Below are 12,921 nucleotides of genomic sequence, written 5' to 3'. Positions count from 1 at the left end.
AGAAGAGATGGAAGGACCCGGACCATCAGATACCAAAAAGTCCTCTGCATCTGTGCCCCCCTAGCCTGCGTTGAGTCGGGTCAACGGTGCCAGCATGGCCCCCAGAACCTCCAGATCGGACACCCACCTTGGGTTTGCCAACTGTGGACTTCTTGAAGCCACCTGCAGTGTCTTTGTGCAGGCCCCCTTTAATGCGAGTGCCTCCATTGACAAAAAACCAATGACTCAGGACTCCCCTGCACTTGGCCGCCCCAGCCTGAAGAGAGGCGGACCAAAAGGTGCCCCACGAATCCCTGAACATTGTGAAACCTGAGCCCTCTTGTTGCTTCAGCCGGACTAGTCCTCCAGTCCCAGCTTGCACCCTCTTTTTGACCGGATCAATCCACATGGACTTTAATTGTGTACCAGATGTTGAATTGCACCTGGCCACCCTGGTGCTTACTGAGTTTACATGTTGGTGCTGCCTTGGATCCTGCACCATACACACCTTAAGTCTGGAAGTTTAGTCCTGTAAGCCACAGTAAAGTATCTGTATGCAGTGTATGCCTTTCCTCCATAGAATAACATTACCGCTTAAGACATTGCACCATGTCGATTTTTGAAACCAGTAAATAGTCATAACTCAAAACGTACTTACCTGATTGTGATAATCTTGGTGCCTAAAATTATATAAAGATAGTGTTATTTGTATAAATTGGTGCGGCTCTCCTTATTGAGTCGTGTGTATCATTTATTGACTGTGTGCATGCAGGAGATGCCTAACACTCCTCGTTGATAAGCCCAGGGCTCCTTGACTACAATACCCCTGAAAAAAACACCTTGGGATTAGAGCGTGCCCTGCTCCACTTATAGCGGATACCTGGACTCTTTGCATAGTATACCTCTTTTTGGTATACTATGTAAAGAGTCAGCTTTCTACATAGGCCATGTTGTGTGTATGAATCTCTACAGTGGAATACCTTAATATAGGCGCAAAAGCAAGGAGCGCAGCTTTCGGTTCTGCTAGGTTTACCTGTAGATGTTTCTACCAATTCACAAACATTCCTGCTGATGAGTGCAGGCATCTTTCAAAGACACACCTATAAAAAGGACAAACTGAAGTTCGGTTTCTAGAAAGCTTATACCCACTGCATTCTGAGAATGTTTTATGAATGTGGCCTTGAATATCCAAAAGTCCAGGGGAGAAATGTGGAAACATAATTATAAACAAGCATTTACAATGCACTAGAGTCTCGCATTGATCAGAGTTACAGCTGTTGTAAACTCCCAATCGGATTTTTCCTGCATCAAAAGAAATAAAACAGCGTGATCGCGCTGTACAGTTCACACAAAGTGCAATTATGAATTTAACAGCAAAAGTGCAATTAACGAAGCGGTCGACTTCTGCCCAGCGAGATCGCGCTCCAAAAACAGAGAAAAAGTAGTTCACAACCACAGCGAGCCTCGCATGTTTTCTGTACTTGGTCACTGTGCTCGAGGAGGGCTAACCACGGAAAAGGCATGACGTATGTGTGCCTTCGACTAATTAAAAGAAGCGGATTGTAACAGGCAAGTCAAGTTGCCAATGAAAGACACTGACGTGACGTCGACGGAGCTCCGAGCCCTTTTCTGATACCTAAAGCGTCTCGCTAGCGATACGCATGCGACGCAGGCTCGACCCTAAAAAAGAGAAGTTTACACTGCCATACTTTTGTATGATCCTTGGTGTGAATTTAATGGTAAAATGTGGGACCTAAGATTGATAATGTTTCCCATAATGATAAAGCTTAGACATTTGAAATGATTTTAGTGGATGGGGATAAGGATCTAGATTTCCTGGCACATTATTGATGCTAAAAAATGAACTAGAAACATTGCATCTCAAATCACCGCCTCCTGAAGCATTGTTTCTGAAGTAAGCTGAGAAAATGTTGGTCCAAACATTATCTTGAACAGAAATTACCCCCAAAAAATCCTGTTTGACCTAATATTTCATTTGGACTTTATTATTCATTTAAGTAGAGCTGTTATCTTTTTTACTCTCAAAATCTCCAAGATGTTTGTAATAATCCTTATAAATAAGTCTTTGCAAGCATTTCAGGGGTTTTTACATATATTTTATAAAGCGGACAAAAATAAAAATGCTTGCTAACAGCAGCCAGTAGTTATCATTTTTAAAGCTTTAAAGTGCCAGGAGATTATGTCCCCCACTGACATGATGGAAATATTGTCCAAAATACTTAGTCAGGATTCATTCAGCAGGTTTTTGGAGTGTGCCCCGAGCGCAACTATCAGGTTTTTTTCAACCAGGAAGCCTAGCATATCTGCAGGTCACACAAATAGTTGTTTGTGGGCCAGAGAAAATAATGGTAGGGTGGATAGACTGGGTCTGTTAACTTGAAGTAGGGTGGTCCTGCATCTTGTTCCCAGAAAGAAATGGACTCCAAGACCACACGGAGGTTAACATCCTCACTATTGCAGTGTTCAACTGTTTTTTTCATGATGGGCCCTTAAAGTGATCTTACCCACAAATGGCTTGTATAGCATTTACACTTATGGCTCTGAATTACGTACAGCAAGGTTATCCTGAACGTCTTTTAGGTTCATAGCTGTGTTAGTATGTAGACCACACTTGCCTTCAAGAAGAACAGCATGTGCTTCAGTGCTCCTTTCATCAAATCAAGAAATGTCATTACACATTTTTGGTGATCTTTAGTGCCCAAAATAGCAAGCACAAGTTGTAACAATATTTGCTGCCATAGGTGTTATCTCTTTTCCAAAAGTATATAATCACCTTTCGGATCTCACAGGTAGCACTAAAGATGGCGCTGCTGGGCAAAGGCTCTTCAGTTCCATGTCCTAGGCTTTCTTAATCAATGCATTCTTCATTCTACGGAGATTACCTCCACCGCCCTCTTGAAGTTACTCTTATAAATCTTTTTCAGGAACCTCCTGTATGGTGTCTCTCCAGATTTTAAGCACTACAAAAAGAAGGTCCACTTGCTGAAGAAAGGTCGGAAGACAAAGTGAATCCTGGGGTGTATATATAATTTGCATGAAAAGTGGGGAAAATGAGACCAACCAACCACAAAATGTTGGTCATGGAAACTTTTAAGAAAAAAATAAATACAAATTCAACCATCATGGTCTGTTGAGATGAGTCGGCTGAAAATTGAATGCTATGAGGTAACAAGTATAGATTGGGATAGGAGAACACACTTGCACATAAGAATCAACATCAGGAAGATAGTTCTCTCATCACTCCCTCCAGTATTTGCCCTTGAAGCTCCAGGGGCACCTTTAGAAACAAGATAGTTAACAGCAGTGGCTCAGTTGAAGGAATGCAGGGTAGATGTTGGGAGGTAGATAAGGGTGCTGTAGATAAGGCTGGGTGGCTGATGTCTTGACTTCCACAAGGATATGTTGGATAGGTTTTATGAATGTGGTAGATAAAGCTGTGAAGAGATAGTAGGCAATAGGAATTCTCTTGACAAACAACCTAGTGACGCTTCCCAGTCGATAAAGAGCTGGTAGACAAGGAAGTAGGATTACGAGAGAGGAGGCCCCGGTGAGATCATAACATTCACCCACAGAAGTAGAAACGGAGGAATATCCACATGTTTGCTCTCTAGATTCTCTCTGTTAGATTAATGGATGTTTTTTTCAGAATAATTTACACCCAGAAGAATGACACTTCCTCTTGGAGGGAAATAAAAAACAGGCCCTTTGGTCTGTATTTCAAGGTTTGGCTACAACAATGTTGTTAGACCTCACAAACTTGCATGCACTAGATGCAAGCATTAGATAAAATGCTTGATTAAGGTTGCCAGGAAATATTTTCTCCAGGCAATGTTGTGCATGTTCCTTAGAGTGATTACTATGTTTTGAACAGCTATGTTGACAGACATGAAATGCTCTGGTTGTAAAAATAAATAAATGAGAAATATTCCTCTTCACTAGCAACCTACATGCAGGACATATAGGAGAAGTCTAAAAGTGAGCCAGGGGAGTAATGACCCCCCCAGTGTCACGAAAGCCCTCCAAAAGTATTTATCTGAGTAATAGCAGAACATAGAATACAGAAAAAAAGCAGAGACAACCAAAGCCTGGATACACAAAAACCCATGGAAGACTAAGAGAGCTAGAACTCAAGACAGTGTATAATTAGGCAAAAGAATGTAAAAGAAAACCCCATACTGAGGAAACACAACAGGGCAAAGAAAAATGGGGTGACAAACAGAGCTCAAGACAGAGAGAGAGCACGCAAATCAAGATGAATTAGAACTTCAAAAAAATAGAAAACAGGAAAAACATTGAAAAACAGTACACCTGACAGAGAGAGACAAGATGGAACAAACACACATTAAGAAAAAACTGGAATATCAGTGTAAGCAAGGATCATCAAAGTCCCAGCAAAAAGGAATCACTGAAATAGGTGCAAAAAAGTACACAGGTAGAACAAGCACGCCGAATTACTACTATGGCGTTGATCATACACATCAGACAAATCTCCTCCACCTCCTTAAACTATCCATTTAATCACATAACCTTTTGCGCTTGTATATACTACATAAACACAGGCAACCACTTTATCAAACATGCAGGCCTGAATCTTCAACAAAAATCCACACACCGGTTTGTTATGAGATAAAACTCCCACTGCTGGGTCCCAGGGTCTCTTCAGAAGCAATGATAGTGCCTCAGCGCTTGCACCCCCAGTTTTCGCTGTGGAAGATGCCAGCATTCGGTCAATTAGTGTCGGAATCTGAAGAAAGGCAAAAGAAATATGGATAAAAAAAGATGAAAAGAAACAGAACACACTTTTACTTACTATCCTCAGCATTATGAATTCCATTTAACTACTGGAAACATTCTACCATGTTATGGGAAATTTCTACAGTCTTCTCAAGTCACAGGAAAGCCATCTAATCCGCTAGACTACAGAAGAAAGCATTCACCACTTTGCACATAATCACACAAGTTCTGCACACCAAGAAATGCTATAACTCGCTACACAACAGGAACATCATGCAAACCTCCCCTTCAAAAGAAAATTGCACAACAAATTCAACCATAGAAAAATCGAGCACTTCATCACTCACCTGCACAGGAAATGACACCACAGAATTTTACATCATCCATCTGCACAGGCTGCACATCTGCACAGGGTGTGACATCCCTGGCTTCCGGCTAAAGTCTTTGAAAGAAGCCACCAAGCAAGACAACTTCACTTGCTGTGCAGATGGATAATGGGAAGTGAAGACATTTCCTGTATTCTCTCTAATTAAATCAATTCTTTAGGACATCAATTCTTTAGGCTGTTCCGTCATCAGGGTATACCCAGTAAAGGGCAGACACAGACATGGGTATCACCTTTTTGGGCCTTGGATCAGGACCCCTGTTAAACTGAAACTTACATAGCACATTCTATCAATCCCCAAAATCACACCCAGATGTAGAGGATGCGAACACTCACATAACGTCTGCCCAATATACAAACCTAACCTCTTACAAATCCCACTAATTACCACACATCCTCAAACTACAGATCACACACTCCAACTCATGCTCAAAACTCAGTCACTCTGCAGTGCTCTATGCACCAAACATCGCAGACCTTAACACCCATCATAAGCAGTGTGTCCTCTTAATCACAGAAACATGGTCACACCCACATCCTCACACATTCTAGACACCCTTCTTCCCACAGGCTACAGTATCCATCGTGTGGATCATGCACATAGGGGAGGAGGCCCTGATTTTATCCATAAGACCTTCTCATCCTGCAACCTAGGTATGGGAAATGTGATTAATATGTTGTGTGGTTATGAGACCTCGCCACATAATAATGTCACAATGTCCATCTGATCCAGTTAGGTTCTTTAACAAAAACCTTTAGCTTAGTCCGGAGTAGCTGCAGCACAGATCAGAACGGCTTAATCAAAGGAACAAGTCAGTAAATAACAGTCATAACTCAATAAAAATCCAACACCAATCTATTAGAATAGGGAATACTCTTATATTTACACAGACACAAAAATTGACAAAAATTATTTGAAGGCAACGAGATATGATTTTTCAAAATTAGCATAAATCACTCTAATTCAATCATTAGAATGCAATAAATAGTTTTAAGTAGCATAGCTGTTTTGAGCCAACAAGCTAGGATGGCTACTAGAACTCTCTTGGATGGTCCACAATGGATTGTAAGCCAGTCATAGAGACCACTCAGATGCAAGGAGTCAGTTACCTGTCAAGTCCAGCAGTTTCATGATATCCATTGTAGTTTTGCCCTACAAAGAAGTGGTCCTGATACTGGGGATGCAGGATGCTGAAGATGCTAAAGAGGTGCGTTGAGTCTTCCTGGGATCACCCTTGGATCCACAAACATCAGGGCTGGTCTTCAGCCACAGGACTTGACCTCCCACAATGAACCAGCAGAGTCCATTGCAGGTCAAATCGGAAATTGTCTCACAGTGATCTTAGCAGTTACGTAACTTTTTTTTATAGGGGACTAGGGTTCACTGTGAATTCAACCACGGGTCCCAGAAGTAAAGGGCACTTTGTGTAGGACAGGACTGTGTTTCCAAGTGGGCAGTTCGGCATCTCGCAGCGGGCAGAGGTTCCTGGACAGCTGGGCTCTCAAGGGTACAGGCTTCCTTAGATTTTTTTAGTCTGGATCCTTAACAGGAGGCTAACCACCTAGCCCTTGAAGTCACTTCTTTTGTTCTGGCACAAGTGGTGCTCTTTTCAATAAATGGGTACAGCAGGCACAGCCCCTAGGGTTTAGCAGGTGCAGTCAAGTCTTAAACACAGCATCTCTTTGCTGGGTCAGGGAGCAGCATAGCAGTACTTCTTCGGTCTTCTTTCCAGTCAATTAATGATCTAAGAACTGAGTGCTAGGGGTACTACTTTTAAGCCAACTTGGTGTTTGTGGGAGGGGAGGACTCACTATCCAATAAGGGCAACAACTCCCACGGGGTACCCTTCCCATCAGACATCACTTCCTGGGTGTTTAGTCAGAGTCCAACACTACTCAAGTCTTCTCCTCTGCAGAGCACTGGGCACACCCTAGGATATACATAGTATAATAACCCATTCCTTCAGGAAAACCGGTTCCACAATTGGGTTTCCCCTCTGTAGGAAATGCCAGTCTGTCTGCCTACACAAAGCAGCTGGCAGGCCAAGGTGTGGCCAGCATTTGCTTCACTGAGGCGGTAGCATCTTTCTAGTTCAGCCATCTGTGGCCACCGCCCCATAGCCATCCTGCTCCACCCATCAGCAATTCTCTTTGTTTCTGTGCTTGGAAGTGTTTCTCTCTTCTTAGCAGGGTGCAGCCTGTTGTCTCCAGTGGCAACTGGTGCAGATAGATAGAAAGAGCCACCAGAGGTTTAGGCAACATAATGATGATTTTCAAATGTCACATTTTTAGGGTCAAGCGCAAAGTGCTGTGTCCCTGGTGCAATCTCTCTATGGGCTTTTAACCACACCCATCAGTTTGGTTGGTTTGTGGGCTTGCCTTTTTACAATTAGCTTCAATTCATTAGTGAAAGGCATGCATGCGTCATGCCTTTTACTGTGTTTAGCCCTCCTCGAGCGCACCGGCCAACTACTGAAAACACGCGAGGCTCTATGTTTTCCGTATGGTTTCTGGACTACTTTTGTCTTTATTCCGCAGGCAGCGAGATCTCGCTGAGCAGTAGTCGTGCGCTTCGCATGACATCGACCCTATTACATGGCTAATTGCATTTTTGCCATTTACATGGCTAATTGCACTTTTGCCGATATGTTTCATTGCAAGTGAACATCTGTTTTCTTTTTTGTGTCCCTGTCACGCTTCATGATGGCCGTGGGCTTGTTTATGTGAAACTGTTTTACTTTCAGTTTATGTGGCAAGAAAAGTCTGGTTAGGAGTTTAAAACGTGAATAGCTCAAACTTGATCAAACACAAGACCCGTTACTGTAAATCCAATCTAAGCAATGAGTCTGGTTTAATGTAACAATTAATTTGAAACCTTGGAGTAATATCTGTGGTGGTCTCAAATGGAAGTTAGCACTTAGTTCGGTGGCTAGTGTAGGGGTGGCTTACTCATTAATTTTAAACAGGAATATTTTGACTTTGCAAGAGGCTTTGTTTTGCCATGTTGAATTGATAGTTTGAAAGCTGCCAGACTAGGCTTCTGTGGCAAGCCTAGAGTCATGTTTTCACCCATGTCACTGTAGTGGTGCCACAATTAAGTCCCACAGCCCACTCATGACAACTTTCAAGCTCGGGGGAACTTTTGTACCATATTCTAGGGACTTATAGGTAGGTTAAATATGCCAATCAGGTACGAGACATTACTGCGCACACTTTGAGGCATAAGAGCACATACAACTAGGCCTGAGCAGCAGAGTTCAGACCCAGTTGCACTGTAGCTCAGTCCAAACCTTAAGGCAGTGGTTCCCAAACTTTTTCGGCCCACAGCTCCCTTGACCTATTGGCTGTGACTTCCCATTATGTTACTTTTGTTTGCCACGTGGGGAATGTAAGCCCGGCCTCAGGAGTACTTCCATTTTCCTCTCTGAAAATAATTGGAGTGAGGTCGTATGTGTGTTCTTGCCCCCTGTCTGTGTGTCCTTGCCTCCTGTGTCCCCATGTGTCCTGTCTGTGTGTTCCTGCATCTTGTTTGTGCCATCATGCCTCGTGTGTGTTCCTGACTACTGTGTGTGTTGTTGCCTTCTATCTGTTTATTTATGTCTCCTGTCTGTGCCCACATGCCTCCGGCTTGATTGGTAGGCACTACACAAAATTGATAGATAAGTTGCTTATTTATTTTTCTTGAGTTTTGGTGATTTGTCATTCCTGGTCATTTCCATCAACATGTGAGTAGGGGCAAGCTGCGGGACAAGCTTGGCATCTCACCTCCATGGACTTGCCTATATTTTGGTAAACCTGGCTCCATGGGCACCCCACAAAAACATCTGTCTTTGCCCTACTTATGGCCTCAACAGCTTGACAAGTAAGAGCACCTCGCAGAGACAGCAAAGGGACGGATCCACGAAAGACTGACATGTTCAATTACCAGGGTCCAACAGCAAGACTTGAGATAGGAACCTGCAATTTCCAGGTGTCTCATTCTTTGCCACCCTCTCCTAGAGTAACAGGATTCTTGGCCTGTGTTCGGTATGAAAGTTGCTGTGCTACTACACTATTAAGGGTAACAGATAGAAGTAATTTGACTTTACTATTCACAGCACACCTGGCAATACTTAAGCAAAAGGAATAGCTGAGACACTTAGGGATCATGATGGATGGGGGTGGCGAACTAGGGAGTTTGAGACACTAACATAGCATACCTGATATTAAATCTTTGAAAGGGGAGATGTGATGGGACGTAAGGGAATGGGTGCTGGGTAGTTAGTACTAGTCATTTCCTCACCGGCCACTGGTTGAAGGTGGGTGTGTGTGTTTAATTGCCTGCACTAAATTAAAAAAAAAAAAAAAATTGAACCATAAGGGATTTATCAGTCATATTGCTCACATTTCTTTATTAAGAAAAAAAAGACACAACAATGAAGTTTTCCTGTTTATTTTTCCCATGTAAGGAATGAAGTGTCCATTTCCTTGTACATTCTCATTTGCTTTTTAAGGTACAAAATCGACAAAGTATTCCACATGACAAGAAAGGAAGCCATGAAGAGAAAACAAACCACAACAGATGTAACGGTCAACAGCGGCCCTCTGGTTTGCAGTTTATAGCTTCCGACTTTCTGAAAGAATGTGGTTAAATGTGGCATTCGGTCAGATTTCGCATTGGCCCTCAAGTGTAAGAGAGTGTGTGAGTGTGAGTGTCCATAAAATTATTTTTTAAGACTACATTGAGATGCTAAGAATGGATTAAATATGTAAAAGAGGTGAACATTCTGTATTGTTAAAAGCATCTTAGGAACAATGTCAGCGTTGCTTATTTTGACCGGTGTTAGTGGAAAATGTTCCTCTCTCTGCAACTCAGACCACCACCTTCCATCTAATCGACAGGCCTCCTAGGCAGGAGAAAGGACTTCATTGATGGATTCTCAGATTTCCTCAACAAGTTGTCAATCCTAGATACATCTCTTCAACCCACCCAGAGAACACAACAAGCTCACACAAGACACACTCATCAATACACTCAACATGGTACTACAGCAGAGGTCTTCAATCAGAGGGGCGTGAACCTCAGGGGGGCTGTGGAGTCATGGGAGGGGAGTGCATTCCCCAGCCTCACTTCTGCCTGGAATGCAAAACATTTGCTCTACGTTTTAGAAAAAGATAACCGTCCCGGACCGTTAATTCCGATAGTTAAAACGCTTCATCTGAACTGTCATTCAGTAAGTTTCCTGTTCTGTGAAACAGATGCCGGGCAGGCAGCTAAATAAGCTTTCCAGCCATGGTGACGGTTTACCTGAATGAAATGTAAATAAGCACCGAGTTCATCAGCAAATGTAAAGCATGCTTGGGAGAGTCTGTTCTGTTTAAAACAGTCACTAGAAGCTTTGTGATAACAAAGATTTATTATTTTGGAGTTGTAGTGCAAAGAGTTAACAATTGAGCTCTGAAGTGTGTGCTTTTAATTGTAATGGTATTTACATAGTGCTTACTACCCCTGAGGACGTGTTGAAGGGACAGTTGTGTTGGAAGCACCATTTTATAGTAAAACATTCTGCACATTTTAGAGCAGTCTATCTTATACTTTGGATAATGCAAGTATAAAATAATGACCACACACACACACACACACACACACACACACACACACACACACACACACACACACACCCCACCCACCCACCCACCCACTCTGCGGTGCATTAACTGATAGAGATTTCATAATGTACTTTAGTGCATTTCACACCGAGTAACAATTTTATTTGTTTTTCATTAAAGCTGCCCGTTATTTTATGTGTAGCTACCTAATGGTGAAAGACCTAAAAACTGAAGTCAACAAGACAAGCAAACTATTATAACCAGGTCTCCGTTTTTGCTAATAGAAGTGTGTATTTTCATAATGTTGAAAATAAAAACCTTTTTAGAAAAACAGCGTAAAAGAAGATCAAACAATCACCTCCTCCCCTGGAATTAAAGAAAGCATCCTACTTCGATCTTACAGTTCATAAATAATGATTGTAAACAACATGCTTTAATAATGTTGAATGATGTTCAGCAACCTCCAGTTTCATGCAGCTTTAAAAGCCAAGCCGTCAGCATCCCATGAAATATAGTATGGTTCTCCTCAGATGCTGTGCACTAAAGTTGCAGCCCATGCATTACAGCCATTATACCCAGGGACACTGGAATTATGCGACTGCGAGGCCGTGGCAATTTGTCCATAGTTATAGATTTGCCGAATTTGCCACATAATCCATCATCTGCAATTTTAATCCTAAAAAATATGTTTGTAGTTGAAACTGTTCAAAGGATACTGAAAATACGTGTTGCTGCGCACTAAAATGCTCTTTGCAAAGCTGCACAGGTCAACGTTTTGTTGCTTCATGCTATATTTGAGTGTTAAATTGGTACTAATGAGGTGTAACCACAGATTTCTCTCTGGACAAAAAAAAGTCACACCCATCAATTAGTTCAGATAAGTGTTATCTTCCAAATAAAAGTTTTGTTAAATTATGTTTGGTTTGTGAAAAATAGAGTATCATTATGCATTTTTGGGTAATTCTTTATGGAGACTTTTTATTTGAACTGTGCGGTAAGCCTCAGATACCGAACCACAGTCACTCACTAACCTTGGTTGGCAAAGGTGAGGTGTACCAGATTCTAGAAATGTTTGCAGGGGGAGCAGGGGAGGAGGGTTGTCCTTACACCTAAAATAAAACATTTTGACGGGGGTAAGGTCTCTGCATCAAAATTTTGAAGACCTATGTACTACAGCATGTCACTCAACTAACCCACTAAAAATTCCACACTGTCAACACTGTAATCTCACCATCACCAACAATCTGAATGCACCCCACACACATGGGTTGGACCAAACACTTTGCTGTCCCCACCTACCTGCTCAGCACCCTACCAAAAAGGTCAAGTAAAAAAAAAAAAAAAATAATAAAAAAAAAAAAATCCAAATTTTCTGATTCCTCATACACTTCTCCATAGACAACCTAAAACTTGACCCCTTCTCTCTCACCCTCTTAACTCCAGGTACCATGCCAACGCCCTTCTAAACAACTTCAACACTTTTTGGGGGGAAAGCTATGTGAACAGCAACAATCCAATTATAACACACAAGTGCGATTTAAAACCTTCAGCATCCTGATACTCTAAAGACCCTACTGACAATAAATGATCCAGCAACAGACAGGAAAGAAAATGGAAGAAGATCAAAACTCCAAAGCATCTCATGATATTGAATTCCTTCCGCTCAACATGCAGACAGCTCACCACATTAGCCAAAGCAAACATGCTATACCAACATGAATAATGAAGCCCCAAACAGAAGCAGAACAAAGTTTAAGACAAGCAAGCACAGCATCAACCCTCTGCTGGACCCACCTTTCCAGATTCAACACAAAAGTGAAACAGCATAAACCTCTTCTTTGGTGAAAAAAACACAGAAGACTTGTCAGAACGTCCACGACATGAAGCCTGCTTCAACTCTCACACCTATTCTTTCCGGTAGAATCCCAAAATATTCAGGTTTCCAAGCCCTATCCCTCCCAGATCTCACCGACATACTCAATGCACTCAAAGCCACTTCTAATTAAGCTGATGTCTTCCCATTGTCCATCAGAACTCTCCCTAGGTACGCTCTCTCACCCAAACTTTTCACTGTCAATGCCTCAGTCACTCAAGGAATCTTACCCCAAAGTAAACTACACTAAACCCCAATGACCTCACCAAATACAGGCCAGTCACTTGCTTACCATTCAACTGCAAAATCACTGAACAAGCAGTCTATGTTCAACTCCAAG

General features: G+C 42.2%; 1 protein-coding gene across 5 annotated transcripts in view; it reads right to left on the bottom strand.

Moving 5' to 3' along the window:
• KANSL3 (KAT8 regulatory NSL complex subunit 3) overlaps nucleotides 1-12,921 on the bottom strand; it is a 470,654-nt gene that overhangs the window by 381,654 nt on the left and 76,079 nt on the right. For all 5 annotated transcript variants that reach the window (XM_069214408.1, XM_069214411.1, XM_069214407.1 and 2 more), the window contains exon 6: nucleotides 4,613-4,744. In XM_069214408.1, the coding sequence (XP_069070509.1) occupies nucleotides 4,613-4,744 (132 nt within the window). The remainder of the gene's footprint in view (nucleotides 1-4,612; nucleotides 4,745-12,921) is intronic.

The sequence above is a fragment of the Pleurodeles waltl genome, chromosome 11, assembly GCF_031143425.1.
Source record: "Pleurodeles waltl isolate 20211129_DDA chromosome 11, aPleWal1.hap1.20221129, whole genome shotgun sequence".
Lineage (NCBI taxonomy): Eukaryota > Metazoa > Chordata > Amphibia > Caudata > Salamandridae > Pleurodeles > Pleurodeles waltl.
This window is presented reverse-complemented; position numbering and strand designations above follow the sequence as displayed.